This window comes from Lissotriton helveticus, chromosome 6, assembly GCF_964261635.1.
Source record: "Lissotriton helveticus chromosome 6, aLisHel1.1, whole genome shotgun sequence".
NCBI classification, from domain to species: Eukaryota; Metazoa; Chordata; class Amphibia; order Caudata; family Salamandridae; genus Lissotriton; species Lissotriton helveticus.
In genome coordinates this window covers 149121732-149146496 of record NC_136067.1, presented here as the reverse complement: position 1 = coordinate 149146496, position 24765 = coordinate 149121732, and the positions used below count along the sequence as shown (strand labels likewise).

At 48.0% G+C, this 24765-nt stretch overlaps 1 protein-coding gene across 3 annotated transcripts in view; it reads right to left on the bottom strand.

Annotated features, from left to right (window-relative positions):
• SPDYA (speedy/RINGO cell cycle regulator family member A) overlaps positions 1-24765 on the bottom strand; it is a 656819-nt gene that overhangs the window by 262739 nt on the left and 369315 nt on the right. For 2 of the 3 annotated variants that reach the window (XM_078647510.1, XM_078647511.1), the window contains exon 4: positions 8041-8097. The exons of the other annotated variant lie outside the window; for it this stretch is intronic. In XM_078647510.1, the coding sequence (XP_078503636.1) occupies positions 8041-8097 (57 nt within the window). The remainder of the gene's footprint in view (positions 1-8040; positions 8098-24765) is intronic. 3 annotated transcript variants of the gene reach the window in all.

Genomic DNA, 24765 nt, shown 5'->3' with positions numbered 1-24765 from the left:
AGCAGTAAAATACAAAGCACATTTCTCTGATACATTACATAATCATGTCATACAATATGAAAATGAAGCATAATATCATACGTATATACATATATATAAAATGTGACATTGTAAAACCAAGAGAAATTACGGATGGAGGGATGGAAAGAAGGCTCACCGTTACTGGATGATATTCCGCAGTACCGCCTCTCCCACCGCCGCATCTGACTCTGCGGCTGCCTCAAAGCAGTAGTGCCTGGTGAAGGTGTGCGTGGATGCCCAGGTCGCTGCTCTGCAGATATACTGGATTGGCACTCCTCCAAATAGTGCAGTAGATGTGGCCACTGCCCTCGTGGAATGCGCACAAACTCGTGCATGTAGAAGCTTTCCAGCAGCTTGATGACAGTAGACAATTGCACTGGAAATCCATCTGGCTATTCCCCTTTTTGACAGAGGGAAACCTTTCCTGGGTGCGCTGAAAGCGACAAATAGCTGAGAAGATTTGCAAAAGGCCTTAGTGTCTTTCAAGTAGAACTTCAAACATCTGTGCACGTCTAGTGAGTGCAACACTCTTTCCGCTGCTGTTGACGGATGAGGAAAGAAAGGTTTCAACACCAAAGGCTCATTCAGATGAAAGTAAGTTGGCACCTTAGGAATGAATTTCGGATTCGTCCTAAGAATCATTCTATCCTCCTGATACTGTAGGAAAGGCTCCTGAATTGTGAGCGCTTGCAGTTCACCTACTCTTCTCGCTGATGTCAGAGCAATGAGAAGAGCCAATTTCCAAGACAAGAACGTAAGGTCTGCCCTGTGTATCGGCTCAAGTGGCGGTTTCATCAATTGTGACAGTGCTATATTAAGATTCCATAATGGTGGTGGAGGCTTTACTGGAGGAAAGACCCTGAATAGTCCCTTCATAAATTGCTTGATGATCCTTGATGACCATAAGGACAGGCCAGACGAAGACCTCCTATAGCGGGATAACGCAGCCAAATGCACCTTGATGGAAGCGTGCGCCAATCCTGACTTTGCTAATAGCAGAATGTAAGGTATAATTTGATGAGGTGCAGCAGTAAGAGGGTGAATGTTCTGCCTCCTACACCACAGACAAAACCTCTTCCATTTCATCCTGTAGGTTTTGTTGGTACCGTCTGCTCTAGCTTTGGACAGGATTGTTCTACATTCATGTGAGATGTTTAGATGACTAAACTCAGAGTGTTCAGGAGAAAGGCTGCTAATCGCAAGGATTTCGGGTCCGGGTCCTGACCCCTGAACATTGTCAGAAGCGATGGAATTGGTCGTAGTCGAACTGGACGGTCCTCCGACAGCAGCAGGAGTTCCATGAACCAGTGTTGTCTGGGCCACCACAGGGCTATTAGGATCAACCTGCACGGCTCTTTCTTGATCTTGACCAGTATGCGGGGAAGAAGAGGAATTGGAGGAAAGCCGTAGGCAAAGACGGCGACCATGCCATGGAAAACGCATTCCCCCAAGATCCCTTCTGGGGAAGCCAGCTTGCGAAGCACTGGCATTTCCTGCTCTCTCTTGTGGCGAATAGGTCCACTATTGGCGTTCCCCACCTTTGAAAGATGCTGTCCAGGGTCCCCTGGTCCAGCTCCCATTCGTGGCAGGACGATTTGAGCCTGCTGAGAGTATCCGCTTTGACGTTTTGATCCCCGGGGAGGTGTTCTGCTGACAATGATATTCCTTGTTGAAGAGCCCATTCCCATACCTCCTGGGCCTCCTGAGAAAGGGAGAGAGATCTTGTTCCCCCTTGCTTGTTTAAATCATGCATCGCCGTAGTGTTGTCTGTTCTTACCAACACTGGCGAACCTTGTATTCGTGGTAGGAAGGCTTGTAATGCCAAGCGGATCGCCCTGAGCTCCAGCAGATTTATGTGCAATCGCTGCTCGTGCACCTTCCAACGACCACTGACTTGAAGGTCCTGAAGGAAAGCTCCCCATCCTTCTAGGGACGCACCTGTCATCACCACTAATGGACCCGCTATTGCAAGAAAAGTCAGACCCTGAGATACATTTTCTTTTTGTGTCCACCATTCCGCTGCTTGTACCATCATTGGTGTCACTCGTATTGTGTCGTCGAAGGATCCCTCCGCTTGACGCCACTGAAGATCGATTTGCTCCTGCCATGGGCGCATCCTTAACCTGCAATGAGGTACCAGGGGAATGCAAGATGACATAATGCCCAACAAGGATTTGTATCTGCTAACTGAAAGAGACTTTCTTTTTATGAAGTCTTGGAAGAGGGACACAATCCTCAGTTGCCTTTCTTCGGAGGGAAACGCCTTGTTGCAGTCCGTGTCTAGTATTGCCCTCAGAAAAGTGATCACTTTTGTTGGTTGGAGGTTTGACTTTCCCTCGTGAAGGGTCAATCCCAGTTTGGCGAACAAGTCTATGCAGGCTGTGTTGATGCTCTGGCTTGTACTTTCGATGGTGCTTTGACTAACCAGTCGTCGAGGTAAGGAAATATTTGATGTTTTTGCCTTCTTAACACAGCCGCCACTGGAGCCAGGCATTTTGTGAACACTCTCGGCGCTGACTTTAAGCCAAATGGCAGTACCCTGAATTGGTAATGTCTTCCGGCTACTAAGAACCGAAGGTACTGTCTGTGTGCGGGATGGATTGGCACGTGGAAATACGTGTCTTGTAGGTCTAATGTAGTCATATGATCTCCTGGGTTCAATAACGGAAGGATGTCCTGTAGAGACACCATCCTGAAAGATTGCTTCTTGAGATAGGTGTTTAAGGATCTGAGATCCAGAATGGGGCGCCATTGGAGCTTGTTTTTCTTGACAAGAAAGAACCGGGAGTAAAACCCCTTGTTTTCCTGGGCCTTCGGTACCGGTTCTATTGCTCCCTTTCGGAGCATTGTTCGGAACTCCTGCCGGAGTTGATGCTGATGGTTGGTTCTCTGATGCATCGGTGGCGAACAGGGGGCGTCTGAAGAAATTCTAGGGTGTGACCAAATTGAACAATTTTTAGGACCCATCGGTCCGTTGTTATTTTCCCCCAATTTTGAAGATGGTGAGCAATCTTTCCACCCAGGGGAGCACCTGACATAGCCGGAAGATGGAGGTTGTCATTGCCGTCGGGTGTTTTCCTTCCCCTGACGGCCACCCCTTCCTCTTGGAGCTGATTTCGTATATCCTCCTGATTGACGTTGATTGTACTGTTGACGGTAGGGCTGCGATGGGGCAGAATAAGAGGAATATCTTCCTTGTTGATATCCTCCTCTATATGAGGACTGACCTCTGCCTCTGGAGCCACGAAAAGGGTTTTTTCTGTACTGCAGTGTCCCCAAAGCCTTTGCAGTATCGGTATGTTTCTTGATATCCTGCAGAGTATCGTCAATATGCTTCCCAAATAGATCTTCTCCATTGAAAGGGAGGTCTAGAATCTTGTTTTGCACCTCCAGCCTAAAAGCTGTTGCCCGTAGCCATCCCTGCCTGTGCAGGACTGCTGCTCCTCCCAGGGATCTAAAAGCCGTTGTCGCTATATCCATAGCGCAGTCTATGACTTCAGCCGAAGTCCTCTCCCCTTCCAGGAGAATCTTCTTTGCCTCCTGCTTCTCCGGTTCCGGCACCTGGTTAATGTATGGAGACAGGTCACACCACATCTGCCTGTCATACCTTCTCAAGATAGCGAGGGCATTAGCGGCTTTCACCAGCAGAGCAGACATTAAGGGAAACCGTTTTCCTGCATTATCCAGCCTTCTGCCCTCTCTGTCCGGAGGTGTCAAGGTTTTATTTGAAAAGGTTCGACATACCTTACAATCTTCTGCCTTATGGTCTGGATAGAGGCAGTATATGCAATCTTTGTGAGGGTCATCTGTATAAAGCCTCTTCTTAGAGCAGTTGGAACAAGCTCTAAATAATCCCTTTTTCTCCTTTTCAGACATGGTAGATGAATAAGGAACTCCAATAAGAAGAAACTAGAAGATGAGAGACCTTAAATCTAGTCCAAATACTGTAAAAGTAAAGAGTTTGAGCAAAGCTCAAAGGAGACTCCCTAGCACAACGTGCGGTAGAAAATCTGAGGGGCAGAAGGTTCTCTCAGGAGTGTTTTAGAGGGTAAGGAGCTCTGATTGGTTCAGGGAAAAGTTTGGGCCTTTTTTACATAACAAAGGCTATGGGTTGCAAAAGGGAAATGGGCCTAGGCCTCTTTTCAGTTTGCTATACTACTAAGCATTGCTTTTTTATGTACCGGAGACTCCCGTCTCGACGACGGGGAATGATTCAGGCATGTGAATCTATGAAAGTTCCAATACTGGAGCAAGGGGGCTCCTAATTTTATACCTGACTAGCAGCCCTTGCTGCCGGCCAGTAGTATACTGTTTTGTAGGATTTCGTTTAGATAGCATTTCTTATCTGTGACAGGCCTGTGAAACGCTCCGATTCACAGTGCACTGCTGATGCACTTAAGAGTGCGCGTTCAGTAGTGTGTGAACTCGAGTTTCCCTACTTTATTTTTCCTTGCAATATTATATAGCGCGAACTCGACAACATGGCATGAGCACAATTTACATTACAGAAGAACACATTCATTTGTGGTAGGCACGGGGAGACAAAGCGATTTGCCTGGAATCACAGGATGTTGAGCTGATGCCGAGATTCGAACGTAGCTCCCCAGCTCTAAAGTTCGCAATTCTAGAACTTGTGGCGGGAGGTGTGTCTAAAAGTGTATGTCTGTGCTGGCCATCAATGAGAGAGACCTGTGCATTTATCAAATCGGTGGTGAAAAAATATGAGTATGTTGCTGGAGATGTGGGCCGCAGTGCCACCAATGTACTTACCGGGGGAGGGTAAACACCCATTATTCCGCAACTTTCTTTCCGCATACCATCACTCCGCATACTTTCATTACGAAAGTACCATGACTCCGCAATGCCATTATAACGCATGGCATTACATTTTATATGCTTTTACCACGCATACATTTACAACAAAATTCATTGTAAATGCATGAATGGTTAAAGCATGTTTTTTTTTTAATGTTTGGATAAGGTAAGCATGGGTATAGGGGTATATGTTTTGGGCTACTGAGCTATATGTTTTGGGGTGTTTGGGTATTTTAAGGGTTCAGATATAGTTTTGGGTTATGGGGTACAGGGGTAGTTTTAGGGTTTAGGGATAGGTATGGGTTTTGGGGTACAGGGGTATTTTTAGGGTTCAGGGCTAGGTTTGGGTTTTGGGGTATAGGGGTATTTTTAGGGTTCAGGGGTAGGTTTGGGTTTTGGGGGACAGGGGTATTTTAAGGGTTCAGGGCTAGGTTTGGGTTTTGGGGTACAGGGGTATTTTTAGGGTTCAGGGCTAGGTTTGGGTTTTGGGGTACAGGGGTATTTTAGGGTTCAGGGGTAGGTTTGGGTTTTGGGGTACAGGGTTATTTTTAGGGTTCAGGGCTAGGTTTGGGTTTTGGGGTATAGGGGTATTTTTAGGGTTCAGGGGTAGGTTTGGGTTTTGTGGTACAGGGGTATTTTAAGGGTTCAGGGCTAGGTTTGGGTTTTGGGGTACAGGGGTATTTTAAGGGTTCAGGGCTAGGTTTGGGTTTTGGGGTACAGGGGTATTTTAAGGGTTCAGGGCTAGGTTTGGGTTTTGGGGTACAGGAGTATTTTAGGGTTCAGGGGTAGGTTTGGGTTTTGGGGTACAGTGGTATTTTTAGGGTTCAGATCTAGGTTTGGGTTTTGGGGTACAGGGGTATTTTTAGGGTTCAGGGGTTGGTTTGGGTTTTGAGTTACAGGGGTATTTATAGGGTTCAGGGCTAGGTTTGGGTTTTGGGGTACAGGGGTATTTTTAGGGTTTAGGGATAGGTTTGGGTTTTGGGGTACAGGGTAAATTCATAGGGTTAAGATGGGTTAGTGTTTAAGGGTGTTGGGGTATTTTAAGGAGTAAGGGTGGGTTATGATTATGGGGTGCAGGGGTATTTAAAGGGAGCAGGGTGGGATTAGCACACGATATGAGACATGGCATGAAGGGCGGAACGTACCACACGCCCCCAGCGTTTGTCACGCCCCCACACAACGCAGACACGCCCACAAGGGACTACTTTGCTGGCACAATTCTTTTACCTTTTAAATGTATATGGTGGGCGTCTGCATAGCCTATGTCCTTCTGCTGCAACTGCCCTTTCCAACGCTGTATTGGGTGTTGTGATTGGTGCTGTGGTTACTGAGATTACCCGCCTCAAAGGTTTGGGCTCTCTCTTTATAATATTATTAGTATGGATGGGAGCTTTGCAGTAGGAGAAACTCTTCGGGCCCCGCACCACACAGAAGTGTCGTGAATTTCCTGCCTCCCTGGTCCCAGGACGTGTGAAGTTTATTGTGCGTGAGCAAATGATAGGATAGCCCAATCTGCCATTAGATCTTGTTATTGTGTAACTTTCGGGGGGGATGCACAAAGACCAACTTACAGCTACACTTACCGATGTGACCCAGGGAACAGGCTGAGGGCACTAAATGGTTAGGACAAGAACATTCCAAGTTTCTAAAAGTGGCATTTTCCAAATTGTGACTTAAAATACAACTTTACCATTAAAGATTTCAAATTACAATTAATGAGACACCAAACACTGTTCTCAACTAAACTTTACCACTTAATAAATGTAATACCGTAATCCAATGTTATCCTATGGGAAAGGTGTGCCGCACAGTAGTGAAAATCAAATTTGTGAGATTTTCACCACCAGGCAGTGGCGGCTGGTGAAGTTTGAGATTGGTGAGGCTGGGAGTGGACAGGGAGGTTCACGTTAGAGGGGCATGGCATTTTTTGGGAGGCCAGTCATGATTTTCCATGCAAATCTTCTTTAATTTTTTTAAATTATAAAATAGCTGTTTTTATCTCTGTTGTTCTCAGCTAAATGAAAGCCATTAATTTGTCACATTTGTGTACTGCAGAGTAGAAATGGCAAAGGAAATCAGCAAGGAATTGAGCACAATAGTCGTGATGACCAGAAGCAAAATTATCTTCCTAGAAGTAAAGGGATTTCGAAAGACAATGTTTAATTAGGTGATTAGGTGATTGATTAAAACAGCCAGGTGCAATGCTGCTGAGGAAGTATTACATGTGCATGGTGCTACATGCAGCATGGGTAAAATCTTCAACAGAGGGTGTGTAAATTGTTTTCATGACTAATCAAAGGTGAAATCAAATGTATTTGCTCAAAAAGAGGACACTTTGCAAAGCTACTTAATTAACAGTGTGGCTTTCTAGAGTTCATATCTAGTAGCACAATCCCAAAGCAGTTGTACAGTAATAGCTGGATGTGTCCTATTAAAAATTAACAGTAAACATGTTACTTCCCACCAGTGAGACCTGGACCTCCAAACAATGGAAGATTGTTCCTTATACCGGTAGTATAGGAGCTGTTGTGGGGATGGCAAACGCATGTAATATGTTACTCTTAAGGACACAGTACAGCAAAAAGACGGCAATTCACACCCCAACCACAGCGGTGATATCAACATAAGTGTATCAACATAAGTGAAAGCTTAGTGAGACTCTCACACAGTCTATAATAACCAGGTGTGCAACTACGAGACAGCTTTTATAAAGTGTGTACCGCAACTTACTGCCAACCCCACGCACAGCCAATGCACATGGCTAGCTCTTCAACTCCAGGCAAATTAATAGCAATGAGTGCGTGCAAGGGAGGCTGTACATATTATTAACGAACACACACAAACAGAAATTCAAAATCTGTTTTCTCGGAGTGGCCATTTATTCCATCTGTTGGAATGGGGACACTGCTTTAATTAGAGCGTGTGTTCTCAACAGCCTTGCTATAAAAAGTGCTAGAAAACACATGTTGCCCACCAGCTAAAGGACGCTGATCTCAGGATTAGTTCTAGCTATAATATGTCAAAAGGCTTTAGGAGTGACAGAAATCTTTGTTTTGCAGAAGTGTGTTGCACTCTAAAAGCAGCAACTGTTATCATGTGCATTCACTTACATGTTGTTGGCGTATTAGTTTAGGAAAGGGGTCCGGCTGGAAAATGCAACCATGAGCTCTGTAAAGTAAACAAAGCACTTATCTGAATCCCCACCTTCTGATTCCACAGGGAAAGAGTAGCGCTGTGAAAGGGAGGACGGCTGCAGATTACCTGTAGGAGGTCAGAATTGACATATTATTGAAGCTCCAACCCACTTGAGTTTTTAAACAGAAGGCCAGAAGAAATCAGAGGTCAGATGAGGAAATCTGGAATACTAAAGTATTACAAAACCTTTAAAGAGGAAGATTGGCGGGAAGCCCTTGAAGCCCCAAGAGGTGCAGCTATTGCAATGCGCCTAAGACTCATCCAATTCAAATACCTACATAGAGCCTATTACACTAGAGAGAGACTGTGGTGGGCTGGTCTGATTGAGTCTCCAGACTGTCTGAGATGCGGCCAAGAGGTGGGCACCTTACTTCACACGGTATGGAACTGCAGTGCTTTGGTCAGGTTCTGGAAAGGGGTATGGGACTGTTTGTCTGAGGTGTTGGGTTGGGACCTTCCTCGTACTCCACAATTAGGCCTCCTGCATGTATTGGAAGGGGTGGGAGGTAATTTATACAAAAGGCATCTGTTGTTGTTGGGCCTTACCGTTGCCAAGAGAGATGTGGCTCGAGCCTGGAAAGATCCACAGGCTCTTCCGGTTGTGGTGTGGAAGAAGGGACTAGATTTTTGTATGGGGCTGGAACGTCCTATCTTTGAGGCCAGGGGCTGCCCTAGGAAACATTATAAAATATGGAAGAGATGGGCAGATTACAGGGGTCTATGGTTGGAGCCACCAGTGGAACAAGAGGATTGCACAGGAATGGTGTGAGGGGGCCACAGTTGAGGAATTGTGTACACTGCTCTATTCATGTGACTTCTTTCAAGAATGAGACGAAATTGTGCAGGGGGTTAGGGTGGGATCCGGTCGGGGGGAGTTGGCAGTGGAGGGGCTGGGGGGCGGGGTGGGTGGGGGGTATAGGGTAAATGTTCTGTTTCACATAATGTATAGATTGCCACTCATTTGATGCTGTCTACTTGTTTGCAGTTTTCTCCGGAGTGTGGAGTGCTGCGCCTTGTGTGCGATCTATCAATAAAATTTGTTTTAAAAAAAACAAAAAAACTTGAAATTACCAGTCCCCGTGGTAGCAGCAGTGTGAGAATTAGGGGCCTTCATTACCATACTGAGCACTAGAGGCCTCCATCTGCAAGAGCACTACAGAGGCGTCCGTCTGCAAGAGCATTGCAGAGGCCTCCATCTCTGCAATGAAAGAGCACTGCAGAGCACTCCGTATGCAAATGACACCACACTTTTCACTTGACACAAGAAAAACGAGGCGTTATGGGAGCTGCACGAAAATATGCATTTGGGAGAGAGTTATGTAAAAACAAAGAATTAAGGTATTAGGTGCTGTCTCCAGTGGACAAAAGAACAGGTGTCATTAATGTTGTGGAGTTAGAGGACAGTAAATAAATTCAGGCCAAAAAGTCACTACTCCAAACAGGCCGGACCCGAGCGTGTTGCTTACTCACTTCCCCAGCTGCTAAGTTTTTCATACCTGCTCGCTGTGGATGGGGGGCATTGTCTGGACTGGGGAAAAGCTTTAAGCTAGGTGAGTCCTTCATTTAACCTCTGGACTGCATACACCATCTGTAGTGCGCCACTTCTCCCCAAGCCACGAATCTGACTGGAGCTCGAAATGGGTCCTGCATACCTGCAAAGTGGGAATCAGACACCTTGAGTCTGTGCAGTGTCTGTGCAGTGTCTTCAAAAGTGTTGATGACAGACTCTGCAGACTCGATTTTTCTGCTTCCTGCATGCCTGCAGCCTCTACCCCACCCTTTTCCAACTCATCACAGGGAGGGATTGTGAGAAGTTGGCCTGATGTGCAGTGTTCACTATTCTAGTGATCACTATATATCAGTCCACACAACCCTTATTGATGATTGGTTGTAAGTCAACCTTATAGACCAGCTATCCTAGTAGCATGGATACGAGCAGTCTAAGGCTAAGACTCTAGAGGGCGTGTTAAGCCAGCTGTTTTACCATCACATTACCCCTTGAACACCCAGTGAAAGGACACCACACAAGTGTTATGAAAATAAACAGTGTATTTATTAGAATCACAACAACCCTGTACTCTTTATGAGGACAGGGTGCTAGGCACACAACAAAACTCTTACGAAAATACTTAAGTTAGCACGTTATACACAAATGCCCGAGGGGCACGAAAAACCATATACTTTAAAAGTGGAATGCGAAATTACTAGCAGGTAAGTACAGTACTAATAGGCTTTGGAATCGCTAGGACTTGACTAGGGAATCGTTAGATTACTTCTAGGAGACCTAGGGGACTCGGGTGCAGAGTGTGCACTCTCACGCGGGATGCGGGACAAAGTCTATGGAGGCTAGTAAAGGCAAAGTTAGTGTTCACGGGCGAACCCGACCTGGTAGGAAGAAAACGACAGTGGATCCTGACCCTAGGATAGTGAGGCTATGCTGGGACACCGAAGTGCCGAAGTTACCTAGCCCAGGGGCTGCAGCTGCATAGGTCTGAAAAGACGTCGGGGATCTCGTTGCCGGACCAGGAGCCTGGAAGAAGGAAGTTGCTGGCAGGCGACCAGTGAAGGAAAGTTCGTTGGATCCAAGCCTGGATCGAGGAAGAAGAAACCTGAAAGCAGAGGGGACCAAGTTCTTGAATCACTAGCCAGTGATTAAGTGGGCACCAGGATGGCACCGGGCGAAGTCACCTCAACTAGGTGAGTGGGCGACGCTGGCTCTGCAGATCTCACGGACCAGGAGGCGTTGTCGGCGACCAGGATGGAGAGGCGAGCTGTCCCACGATGGAGGAAGCTGTCGGCGTCGAAGTTACCCAGGATTGGGCAACAAGCATTGGCTAATTCAAGCCCACGCGGTGGACTCAAAATGGCGTCTTGAGTGGACCAGGAGGGTCCGGGGTGCTCCTCTTTTGGAAGGGAGCAAGGGCCAGCCTGGAGCAACCAGACCAGCAGCAGAAATGTCGTCGGGCGTCGTTCAGAAGGCCACAAGCCAGCGGGCTAGTAGCCAAACAACGCGGTGAGCAGCAAAAAGCAGAAGGGCCCCACGCAGATCGTGGAGATGCTGGGAGGCTGCACTTCGGTGCTGGAGCTGCTCAGGGTCGGGGCTTCTCGGACCCCGAAGCACTCACCAGGAAATTACTCGGCGGGCTTGCTGGAAAGAAGTCGTGCAGTCTTGAAGATGGCCGGTCCCTCGAGGTCTCGTCACACCCACGAATCTCAGCGTGACTGATGATGCAGGTAGAGGTCAGAGGTGCCAGGGAAGCCGGTTCTCGTCGAGCTGGGCAGTCTTGATCCGGAGGAGAGACTTGCAGCAGACCGCAGTGTCCTTAAGATGGTGCCTGCGGATGCAGGGTGACTACTCCTTAGTCACAAGGGAGAAATCTTAGGAAGAAGTCTTGAGTTCCTTTCGTGGAAAGTAGTTTCAGGATTCAAAGATGATCTGTTTTGGAAGGGGGCCAGTTCCTACCTTTATCCTGTAAAAAGGGGCTGGCACGCGACTAAGTCCTGCCCTAGGGGTGGGACTAGGAGGGGGGTGGTTACACCCACTTCCTTGGCGGGCTTTTCCCCAGCACAGGGTCTGGAGTGACCCTGCAACTGGTTCCAGCCAGCCTATGCACAGTGAGCACCGGGGTGCCACGTGCAGTCACCTTCCTCTAAAGCCCTGCCTACCTACAATACACAAAACCCTGTCTGGGACGGTGCTGGCACCGCCCCTGGCAGGAAACCCTTTGTCCTTATCTCCTGCTCTGGGAGGACTCCCAGCAGCAGGAGAGCAGACTTGTGTCTCGGTGGCAGCATCCATTTTGTGGAGCTGAGGCTCTGTTTGACTTTAACCGGGGTTAGGGGTTACATACATGTCGTGTCCCTCTAGAAGGGTGGAATGCTAACCTCGTCGCCAGAATTGGCGAGGGGTTAGTATTCCAATTCGTATGACACCTTACTCGACATGTTTTGATAAAGCGATACCAGAGTTGGCATGTAACCGCGAGGATTATAATGCACTTAAGAGTATATGGTATGCGATATCATGGAAACGGCTAAGGGATGGATCCCGAAAGCCGCAGACAGGCTCAGCTCATGCCAGAGCACCATCTCACACGATTCCAAGCACTCTGCCTTCAGGATTGTTAAGGCCTGCCATAGGAGTGACTGATAGGAGATCTGTGTGTCCATTTTTAGGGTTAGATATAGGTATACTATATCTAAAGCAAAGGGTGATTACACCACCTTGCCCCAGCTGTCGTGCAGCCAGTTGTGTCAGTTTAGTTAGTCAGCCCAGGGGTGGCATAATACATGCTTCAGCCCCTGGGAGACTTCTGGGTACACCTCAGCCCTGGGTACAGGGACTTGGAGAGGGCCCAGTGCCAATTCAGTACCTGAGTACAATTTGGATAGAGAGAACAGCTAGGCTGTGGGTCTGATTAGCAGGCCCACAGCCAGGGAAAGTCGTAAACCAATGCAGCAAAAAGCAAAAATCTGGGTGATCATAGGATTGCAGACCCTACTCTCCTACATGACCCCCCCCAAACTTTGGGACAATAAACTAACCTTGACCAGGTGAGTCTTCTTGCTCTAAGTGGAAATACCTGGAGAGCCCATCAGCATTGCTGTGATCAGTACCAGGTCTATGCTCCACTGTAAAATCCATCCCCTGTAGGGAAATGGACCACCTAAGCAGTTTGGGGTTTTCACCCTTCATCTGATTTAGCCACAAGAGGGGCTTATGGTCTGTCTGAATGGTGAAGTGAGTGCCAAACAAGTAGGCCCTCAGCTTCTTCAGGGCCCAGACCACAGCAAAGGCCTCCCTCTCAATAGCTGACCAATTTTTCTCTCTGGGTGTCAACCTCCTACTAATGAAAGCAATAGGCTGATCATTACCATCAAAATTCAGTTGAGACAGAACAGCCCCCACACCCAACTCAGAAGCATCTGTTTGGACAATGAATGGCTTGGAGTAATCTGGACTCTTTAGGATAGGTGCTGTGCACATGGCCTGCTTTAGGTCATCGAATGCTTTCTGACAGCTTGCTGTCCACTGAACTTTCTTTGGCATCTTTTTGCTTGTCAGGTCATTAAGAGGGGTCACTATGGACCCATAATTTCTGACAAACTTCCTATAGTACCCAGTCAGGCCCAAGAAAGCTCGAACCTGAGTCTGGGTGATTGGAGGAGTCCAGTCCTTGATGGCCTGTATCTTACTCTCCAGTGGCTGAACCTGGCCTCCACCTACAAGGTGGCCCAGGTATACAACCTGTGTCTGCCCTATCTGGCACTTTGTGGCCTTGATAGTGAGGCCTGCCTTTTGCAGGGCCTCTAACACTTTCCTCAGGTGGACCAGGTGATCCTCCCAGGTGGAGCTAAAGACAGCAATATCGTCTAGATATGCTGCACAGAAGTCATCCAGCCCAGTGAGGACTTGATTCACCAACCTTTGGAAGGTGGCAGGGGCATTTTTCAGTCCAAAGGGCATTACCACAAATTGATAATGCCCTCCAGGGGTAGAAAATGCTGTCTTGGGTTTGGCCTCCTCAGCTAACCTGATTTGCCAATACCCAGCTGTCAAATCAAATGTACTTAAGAAGTTGGCAGAAGCCAATTTATCTATAAGTTCATCTGCTCTTGGTATTGGGTGGGCATCAGTCTTAGTGACTGCATTGAGGCCTCTGTAGTCTACGCAAAACCTCATCTCTTTCTTACCACCCTGGGTGTGAGGTTTTGGCACTAGAACTACTGGGCTAGCCCAAGGGCTATCTGAGGGCTCAATGACTCCCAGCTCCAACATTTTCTGCACTTCAGTTTTGATGCAGTCTCTAACATGATCAGGCTGTCTGTAGATTTTACTCTTGACAGGCAGACTGTCTCCAGTGTCAACATCATGGGTACACCAATCAGTTTGGCTGGGTGTCAGAGAGAACATATGTCTGTAGGATTGCAGAACTTGCCTGCAATCCTGTTGCTGATGTTCAGTGAGGCTGCCACAAAAGACAACACCATCAACTGATCCATCATCAGGATTCTGAGTGAGCAGGTCTGGGAGAGGGTCACTCTCTTCCTCCTGTCCCTCATCTGTGGCCATGAGCAAGCTCATGTCCTTCCTGTCAACATATGCCTTGAGCCTGTTAACATGGAGCACTCTGAGAGGGCTCCTGGGAGTTCCAAGGTCCACCAAGTAGGTAACCTCTCCCTTTTGCTCAATGATGGTGTGGGGCCCAGACCATTTGTCTTTCAGAGCTGCTGGGGCCACTGGCTCTAGCACCCACACCTTCTGCCCTGGCTGGTACACAGTCAGAACAGCCTTTTGGTCATGCCAAGCTTTTTGAAGTTCTTGGCTGGCCTCAAGGTTTTTGGATGCCTTTTCCATATACTCAGCCATCCTGGAGCGGAGACCAAGTACATAGTCCACTATGTTGGTTGCAGGCTTTTTGAGAGGTCTCTCCCATCCTTCCTTCACCAAACACAGGGGTCCTCTTACAGGATGCCCATACAGAAGCTCAAAAGGGCTGTAGCCAACCCCCTTCTGTGGGACCTCTCTGTAAGCAAACAAGAGGCAGGGGATCAGGACATCCCATCTTCTCCTAAGAGTTTCAGGTAGTCCATGAATCATCCCTTTGAGGGTCCTGTTGAATCTCTCAACAAGCCCATTGCATTGTGGATGATAGGGTGTGGTGAACTTGTAGTTCACACCACACTCTTTCCACATGGCAGTCAGATATCCTGACATGAAGTTTGTACCTCTGTCAGAAACGACCTCCTTTGGAAAACCCACTCTGGAGAACACTCCAACTAGGGCTTTTGCCACCACAGGAGCTGTGGTGGTCCTCAGGGGAATAGCTTCAGGATACCTGGTGGCATGGTCCACCACCACCAGTATAAACTTGTGCCCTGATGCTGTCTGGGGTTCCATTGGACCAACAATGTCAATCCCCACCCTTTCAAAGGGAACCCCCACCACAGGTAGTGGTATGAGGGGGGCCTTTGTTGTGCCACCTGACTTACCACTGGCTTGGCAAGTGACACAGGAGCGACAAAACTCCTTGGTATTCTCATTCATATGGGGCCAGTGAAAGTGTGAGACAAGCCTGTCCCAAGTCTTTGTCTGACCTAAGTGACCTGCAAGGGGAATCTCATGGGCCAAGGTGAGAAGGAAACCTCTCAGAGACAAGGGGATGACCAGCCTCCTGGTTGCACCAGGCTTGGGGTCTCTTGACTCAGAGTACAGGAGTCCATCTTCCCAGTATACCCTGTGGGCACCTGTGGCATTCCCTGCAGCCTCAGCAGCAGCCTGCTGTCTGAGGGGTTCAAGGGAAGGGCAGCTCAACTGTTCCTTCCCCAGGTCTGCTCTGGAGGGTCCCCCTGAGCCCAGAAACTCAACTTGATCAAGTTCAAGCTCTTTAGGCTCAGTTTCCCTCAGTTCTCTCAGATCAGCCTCCTCAGAGACTTGATCCTCAACCTGGGGTAAGGGGGAAGGCAAAGCCTTACCCTTACTGCTCTTCTTCTTGGAAGGTGTCTGGTCCATCATTTCAGGATCCAGCACCTGTTCAGTGGGGCATTTTCTGGCCTGTGACCTAGTCACAGCAAGCACATGTGCTGGCAAGCCTAACATTTCCATGTGAGTCCTCTGCTCCACTTCTGACCATTGTGATGACTCCAAATCATTGCCCAACAAACAATCAACTGGGAGGTCTGAACTGACTACAACTTTCTTTTGTCCCTTCACTCCACCCCAGGAGAAAGCCACAATTGCCACACTATGACTAGTAGTGACATTGCTGGCATTGGTCACCAGGAAATCAGTACCTGGCATGATCTGTCCAGGGTCCACAAAGTTAGGTGTCACCATGGTGACACTGGCACAAGTGTCCCTATAGGCCTGAGCCATTTTGCCATTAATCAAAGGTGTCTGCCTGTATTTGCCCAAAGTATTGGGACTTATTTCAGGGGACATATCCACATCCCCTGTACAGACAAGGACAGCCTGAGTGAGTGTGCCAACTAGGTTGTCAGACCCCTCAGTACCCAAGGTTAACCCAACTAATGCCTTGGGAGGTACACTACCACTACTGACTGTACTAGGGGGTGCAGTTGCCTTAGGGGCTGTAGTGGCAGGAGTTTGTCCTCCTCTTTTGGTGCACTCACTAAACCAGTGAGATTTACTTTTACAGTACTGGCACCACCTTTTTGACTGGCCTTCTTGAGTCTTCTTCTTCTGGGAAGCCTGACCCCCACCCTCTTTGGTTTGTTGGGGACCTGGTGAAGACTTCTGGTCATTTTGCTCATTCTTAACATTACCCTTCTGGTCTGCTTTCTTCTGACCACCCTGGTTCTGGTTCTGGTTCTGCTTGATCCTTGTCCTGACCCATTTGTCTGCCTTCTTTCCCAATTCTTGGGGAGAGGTCAGATCTGAATCAACAAGGTGCTGGTGCAACAACTGGTTCTGACAATTGTTTAAAATTTGTTCTCTCATCATTAGATTATACAATCCTGTGTAATCTGTAACCTTGCTACCCAGCAACCAGCCCTCCAAAGCCTTAGTGGCACAATCCACAAAGTCAGACCAGTCCTGAGACTGAGTTTTCTGGATGTCTCTGAACAGCAACCTGTACTGCTCAGTGGTTAAACCAAACCCATCAACCAGTGTATTCTTCAGGACCTGGTAATTGTTAGCATCCTCTACTCTTGTAGTGAGGAGCTTATCTCTACCTTTACCATCAAAGGAGAGCCACAGTATAGCTGCCCACTGACTCTGGGGAATGCACTGCACAGTGCAGGCCCTCTCCAGAGCAGCCATCCATTTCTGGATATCATCCCCTTGCTTAAAGGGGGGCACTATTTTAGTCAGGTGTTTAGTATCTAAACCCTTCTCTCTATCTCTTGGGAGATTGCTGCCACCAGTGGGAGCTAGCCCACTCATCTGCTGCTCTCTAGCAAAGGCAAGCTTTTCTTTGGCCAGGGCAAGTTCTTCCCTTTCAATCCTCAGTTCAGCTTGTCTCATTCTAGCTTCATGCTCTTTTCTCTGAGGGGAAGTAAATCTCCTCTGTGGAGGATTCCTTCTCCCCTGAGAAGAGGCATTAGAGTGCAGAGATCTATTGGAGTCCCTAGAAAGAGATCTATCTCTCCTAACTCCAAGGTTAGGCCCACTTCGGGTTAGTACTGGGGGTCCCCCAGATCCTAGCCCAAGTAAGTCTAAGTTGGTCCTGGTTAGCCTTCTGACTACCTCAAGACCTTTGTCTACCTCATCCCCAGAGAGTTCCTCCTGATCCTCCTCCTCCTCAACTGCAGTAGCAATGTTGGGGAGATCTGGATCCCCAGAGGTTCCCTCTAAGGCTGGCATGTTCTCATGTAACTGAGAAAGCTTTCTGGCATCATATGTCTCTAAGAGACCTATCAGAAAGGGAATGGTGGGGTTAGACCCCTGCTTCAGTTTTCTGGAGACACAGATCTGTCTCATCTCCTGGAAATTGAGAGCTGCATATCTTGAAGTGACCTGTGGAGGGTCAACACTGACCAGGGGAGTCTCAGTAGAATCTCCCTGGGTAGACATGCTTTTCTAGTGAGGTGTAAGTGGTGCACTTACCTACACTATATGTTTGCCTACTGATCCCTTGCTAGAGTTGTAGTTTAGGGTGTGCTAGGCCCTAGGAGCTACAACAGCTGGTTCAGTAGAACTCAGAGTATTCTAAGCTAAGTTATATGTACCTTTAGTACTTATGTGATCTTTCACAAGATATTCTTAGGGCATGTGTGGTAAAACAACAGCAAGCTCAAATCCCAACCGCTGCTCACCAATGTGAGAAGTTGGCCTGATGTGCAGTGTTCACTATTCTAGTGATCACTATATATCAGTCCACACAACCCTTATTGATGATTGGTTGTAAGTCAACCTTATAGACCAGCTATCCTAGTAGCATGGATACGAGCAGTCTAAGGCTAAGACTCTAGAGGGCGTGTTAAGCCAGCTGTTTTACCATCACATTACCCCTTGAACACCCAGTGAAAGGACACCACACAAGTGTTATGAAAATAAACAGTGTATTTATTAGAATCACAACAACCCTGTACTCTTTATGAGGACAGGGTGCTAGGCACACAACAAAACTCTTACGAAAATACTTAAGTTAGCACGTTATACACAAATGCCAGAGGGGCACGAAAAACCATATACTTTAAAAGTGGAATGCGAAATTACTAGCAGGTAAGTACAGTACTAATAGGCTTTGGAATCGCTAGGACTTGACTAGGGAATCGTTAGATTACTTCTAGGAGACCTAGGGGACTCGGGTGCAGAGTGTGCACTCTCACGCGGGATGCGGGACAAAGTCTATGGAGGCTAGTAAAGGCAAAGTTAGTGTTCACGGGCGAACCCGACCTGGTAGGAAGAAAACGACAGTGGATCCTGACCCTAGGATAGTGAGGCTATGCTGGGACACCGAAGTGCCGAAGTTACCTAGCCCAGGGGCTGCAGCTGCATAGGTCTGAAAAGACGTCGGGGATCTCGTTGCCGGACCAGGAGCCTGGAAGAAGGAAGTTGCTGGCAGGCGACCAGTGAAGGAAAGTTCGTTGGATCCAAGCCTGGATCGAGGAAGAAGAAACCTGAAAGCAGAGGGGACCAAGTTCTTGAATCACTAGCCAGTGATTAAGTGGGCACCAGGATGGCACCGGGCGAAGTCACCTCAACTAGGTGAGTGGGCGACGCTGGCTCTGCAGATCTCACGGACCAGGAGGCGTTGTCGGCGACCAGGATGGAGAGGCGAGCTGTCCCACGATGGATGAAGCTGTCGGCGTCGAAGTTACCCAGGATTGGGCAACAAGCCTTGGCTAATTCAAGCCCACGCGGTGGACTCAAAATGGCGTCTTGAGTGGACCAGGAGGGTCCGGGGTGCTCCTCTTTTGGAAGGGAGCAAGGGCCAGCCTGGAGCAACCAGACCAGCAGCAGAAATGTCGTCGGGCGTCGTTCAGAAGGCCACAAGCCAGCGGGCTAGTAGCCAAACAACGCGGTGAGCAGCAAAAAGCAGAAGGGCCCCACGCAGATCGTGGAGATGCTGGGAGGCTGCACTTCGGTGCTGGAGCTGCTCAGGGTCGGGGCTTCTCGGACCCCGAAGCACTCACCAGGAAATTACTCGGCGGGCTTGCTGGAAAGAAGTCGTGCAGTCTTGAAGATGGCCGGTCCCTCGAGGTCTCGTCACACCCACGAATCTCAGCGTGACTGATGATGCAGGTAGAGGTCAGAGGTGCCAGGGAAGCCGGTTCTCGTCGAGCTGGGCAGTCTTGATCCGGAGGAGAGACTTGCAGCAGACCGCAGTGTCCTTAAGATGGTGCCTGCGGATGCAGGGTGACTACTCCTTAGTCACAAGGGAGAAATCTTAGGAAGAAGTCTTGAGTTCCTTTCGTGGAAAGTAGTTTCAGGATTCAAAGATGATCTGTTTTGGAAGGGGGCCAGTTCCTACCTTTATCCTGTAAAAAGGGGCTGGCACGCGACTAAGTCCTGCCCTAGGGGTGGGACTAGGAGGGGGGTGGTTACACCCACTTCCTTGGCGGGCTTTTCCCCAGCACAGGGTCTGGAGTGACCCTGGAACTGGTTCCAGCCAGCCTATGCACAGTGAGCACCGGGGTGCCACGTGCAGTCACCTTCCTCTAAAGCCCTGCCTACCTACAATACACAAAACCCTGTCTGGGACGGTGCTGGCACCGCCCCTGGCAGGAAACCCTTTGTCCTTATCTCCTGCTCTGGGAGGACTCCCAGCAGCAGGAGGGCAGACTTGTGTCTCGGTGGCAGCATCCATTTTGTGGAGCTGAGGCTCTGTTTGACTTTAACCGGGGTTAGGGGTTACATACATGTCGTGTCCCTCTAGAAGGGTGGAATGCTAACCCCGTCGCCAGAATTGGCGAGGGGTTAGTATTCCAATTCGTATGACACCTTACTCGACATGTTTTGATAAAGCGATACCAGAGTTGGCATGTAACCGCGAGGATTATAATGCACTTAAGAGTATATGGTATGCGATATCATGGAAACGGCTAAGGGATGGATCCCGAAAGCCGCAGACAGGCTCAGCTCATGCCAGAGCACCATCTCACACGATTCCAAGCACTCTGCCTTCAGGATTGTTAAGGCCTGCCATAGGAGTGACTGATAGGAGATCTGTGTGTCCATTTTTAGGGTTAGATATAGGTATACTATATCTAAAGCAAAGGGTGATTACACCACCTTGCCCCAGTTGTCGTGCAGCCAGTTGTGTCAGTTTAGTTAGTCAGCCCAGGGGTGGCATAATACATGCTTCAGCCCCTGGGAGACTTCTGGGTACACCTCAGCCCTGGGTACAGGGACTTGGAGAGGGCCCAGTGCCAATTCAGTACCTGAGTACAATTTGGATAGAGAGAACAGCTAGGCTGTGGGTCTGATTAGCAGGCCCACAGCCAGGGAAAGTCGTAAACCAGTGCAGCAAAAAGCAAAAATCTGGGTGATCATAGGATTGCAGACCCTACTCTCCTACAGGGATCCACCCCTCTGTGATGAGTTGAGAAAGAGTGGGGTGACCATGCTCTCCACTCCCTGATTGACGTGAAGCCCTAGCATTATAGGGCTTCTGTCTAAGCCACCCGGGGCTAATTTTACCCTCACGTCATCAGGGGGTGGAGACTGGTTCTCGAGGTTGTGTATTTGCCGAGCTGACGACCTCACAGGCCCCAGGGCTGTGAGAGCCTCAGCCCGGCAAATATATAAGAGGCAGCAACCCCTCAGCCAGCATGAAGCGTATGTAAGTGTGTTTTTTAAAGAAAAAATAGAACAGATTTAGCGTGAACAAATTACATTAATTATATCCTGCCTGGGGTAAAAGTAAAGGGGGCGGAGCCCCAACGCCCCGAGCAGAAACCGCCGCCGCCACCAGGACATGTTAAACTTATAAGTACATGTACAGCTTTGTAAATACACAGCACCCTGCCTTATGGGCTGTTTAGAGCCTACCTTAGGGGTATTTACACATATTAAAAAGAACGATATAGGCATAGCAAGGGGGCTTATTTTGCCAGATTGAATTGGCAGTTTAATACAGCACACTGCCTGGCATGGCAGGCCTAAGACATGTTTTAAGGGGCAACCAACACCACAACACACTGTTGCTTCTTCTGGCCCAAACCCACCCTCCCCCTCTCCTCTCTCTTTCACTCGACTATCGATCAAATCTCAATAGCGTATATGGACAGAACCCAACAACTGTTGCAAACAAAGCAATTCCCTTACATCCGCCACATCAATCCACAGCCCCCCGCCACCCCATTTAATCTCTGCAAGAAATGACTGGGCCCCACTTATCTGGGCAAAGACATGAAAATAACCCATTAAACAACACTTTAAGTTTGGCCCTTTTTATCAAAAATGCTTGGGTGCCCACAGATTGAAATTATACAATCATATTCTTAAACTCTCTGTGTCGTCAAACAGTGTTGAATGTCATAACGGAAATAATCCTAAAAGTGAATTAGCTTTGCACCAAATAAAGGTTCTTCCCCTTATGGCTTTGTCTAGAACTCTCTCTTTCACCATGTACTCTGCAAAATTGATCAGAATGGTGTGGGGATGATTAGTATTCCTTGTGTTCTGGGAAGGTTCCCATGGGCCTGCATAATGGTTAGATCCGGCGGGCCTCAGATAGGACATGAGATTGTATTAATGAGTCTACCAAAGCCACCATGCCACCAGTGTTCTCTTTCCCTTTGAGCACCCAAGCAAGTCTCAGATTGGATTGCCTTGAATGATTTTCTAAGTATTCCTGCTTTTTCCGCAAGGACCTGGGCCCAGATGTAGGTAAATCTGATTTACCGACTCTAGAATACCGAATTTTACAGATTCGGTATTCTAAATTAGGTAAATCAGATGTAGGTAAAAATTCGGTAATTTTTACCAAATCTGTATGATTCGGTAATTACCGAATCGGTATTTACCGATTCGATAATTGCCATTGATTCCTATGGGCCTACAGGCCCATAGGAATCAATGTCAATTACCGAATCGGTACATACCGATTCGGTAAAATTACAGATTTTGCAAGGGGAACAGGGTGTCACTTTGACACCCTGTTGCACCCCTGATTTTGGCTTGTGTCCCTAAGGGCATGTATGTCTGTCACATGGCACAGGTGTACATGCACAGATGTGCATGTACACAGGAATTCGTTATTTACCATGGAATTGTATTACATGGTAAATAACGAATCGGTAATGGCCTGTCGCACTGTTTGAAGTGCCACCTACATCTGGCTTTACCGATTCGGTAAATTTACAGATTCGGTATTTTAACGAATCGGTAAATCTGAAGGCCCCTACATCTCCATTTGCAAATACCGGTCGGTAACGGCCGAAATCGGCCGTTACCGACCGGTAATTGCCAACCTACATCAGGCCCCTAATCTCTTGATCCAATCTTGCGCTCAATGAAGAAGTTGCATCTAGTTTATCCTCACAGTTTGATGCCCATTGCTGAAGTTCCACGCAGCGATCTGCGAACTGAGTCAATTGCTCCTCAATCTGCTTCATTTCATTTGCAAGTTCAGCGTACTGAGACTGTGAACCTTTAACTTCTCCCAGAACTTCTTTCAGAAACATTAGCACAGACCTCGATGCATCTACCGCAATATCCCGATCAACTATGGTTTGTAGAGCGAACTTCAGTGCTTGTCTATTAACTGAGCTAGATGTCCCCGAGGTCGAAGTCGTACGTCCTGACGATAAACCTTCCTCTGCAGTACGATCTTCTCCCAATCTTATCTTCTGAAATAGTTTTGGCAAGCAAAGTCCCCATCTCTAGGGTTCCAGCCTGGTCCAGGGTAGCATCTGCCAAGACAATGTTCGACTCGCCCACCGCAACTATCTTTGAGACTGGGTCTTTTACTATCAACACCTGAATCATTGAGCCCCCACCATTTGGGCATAGATCCTTGTATTTTTTACTGCTGTTATATACGTTATTGGAAGCCTGACTACCTTGGTCAGGCCAGGAACACCCATACGCCTCCTCTACAGGGTCCTGCTAACCATCTGAGCAGGCAAGTTAACACATGCCTCTTCAGTATCTTCATCACCAACTCCTGCTCTAGGGGCATCCTCACCACCAGTGCTTTAAATGGGCCGGTACTCAGTACAGGCATTTCTTTATTTTGACAGGGAGAGTACCTGCACTTCCACCTTCCCTATTGTTATTATCACGGAGGCCATCTTTCTCAATGTTCTGTGACGGCCGTTAGACCAAGTCAGTATCTGGTCCAATAGCAGACATGTTTAACGGGGGAGCAACTGTCTTCAAGCTCCCCCGCAGAAATCGCTGAATGATGAAAAGAAGCTTGAGACGGACTTGGAGGTGGCTGCCTGCTGCTATTTCCCATTCCTCATGCTCCTTGCTCTTGTTTTCAGACACTTTTGTGGCATAAGCGAACTGGAGCTTCTCAGAAACGATGTTGAGGTAAATGAGGTCCTCATAAGTTCTTCCTCTCACCCGGGGGCTTTGGTTAAATCTTGCTGACTTAGCTTCACGCTCACTTAGCATCCGCAATTAGTAAATTAATGTCTAGGCCACATTGAATTGTTCTGGTGGGCCTAAAAAATGTGTCTCACTTGTGAAGAGCACAAAGCCATCGCCAGTCTACCCTCCCTTCCTCCAAGTCGCGGCCTAAGTGCAACAGCAGCTTAAACGCCCAGGTCAGTCTTGGCAGTATGGACTCACCAGCTGAATCATGTTACAGCCTTTAATCCTTTTTTTCCACAAGGGGGAAGCTGGTGCCTTTGCTGCGCAGCAGAGACCACCCCTCTGGGCCCCTGGATCCTTGTTACTGCCGCTTGATGGTCCGCAATGCCACACTGTACCGACAGCTTTGACAAACTGCCTTCTCCCGACAGATAAGGTGGGTGTTATGTTGGGCCTCAGGCCCACATGACTATGAATAAGTGACACAGACACCTTTACTTAGGGGGTAGCAACTGGCCATGAGCATGTGCACTCGGGCCCTTTTATTAGCCGGGTCACGTCACTCGTGACGCCGGTGGTGGATGGGTGTAGGGTGTGTGTGCCTACTCCCACAGGGGGAGTGGTTATTAAACCAGTGCCTGTTGAGACACTAGAACGTGTCTCGCAGGACACAACATTGGGTGGGGCCAGCGGGGCCGGGACGAGGGGCTATGCGGGGTGGTGTAGCGTTCCGTATCTGAAGCTCAGCCTCTGCAGCCGTTTATTTTACAACTGATTAGAAAATTATGATACCAATATATATGAACAGGTTGGACAGCGAGATGACCACGTTAATGAAATTTAATCACACACATTAATTATTCTAGGAAGAATGTTAGCAGCTACCATTCTTTATTTATGGGAACTGACAAATTATGCAGAAATGAGAATGAACCATTAGCTGTTTTTTTTTAGATGCAGAGCAAGCCTTAAACTTGGTAAATTGGACATTTATTTATCTGTGGAAGATTCTGAAGGCTGTGACATTTGCAACCAATTAGGTCAATGTCAACTCTTTATCATATGTCTCAAGTAGAACTAGTTTGAATGGTAAACAGGTGGGTGGATTTGTATGAGTTGAAGGACTCTTCCCTCTATTATTTATGTTTTTACTGAACTGCCGTTGAGTTGATAAAACTGAGTCCCAACATACCAGGTGCTATGAAAATTCTGTTATATGTAGACAACGGATGTCCCCCCACCTGAAAGCTATGTACTGGCTCCCGATCCACAAGAGGATA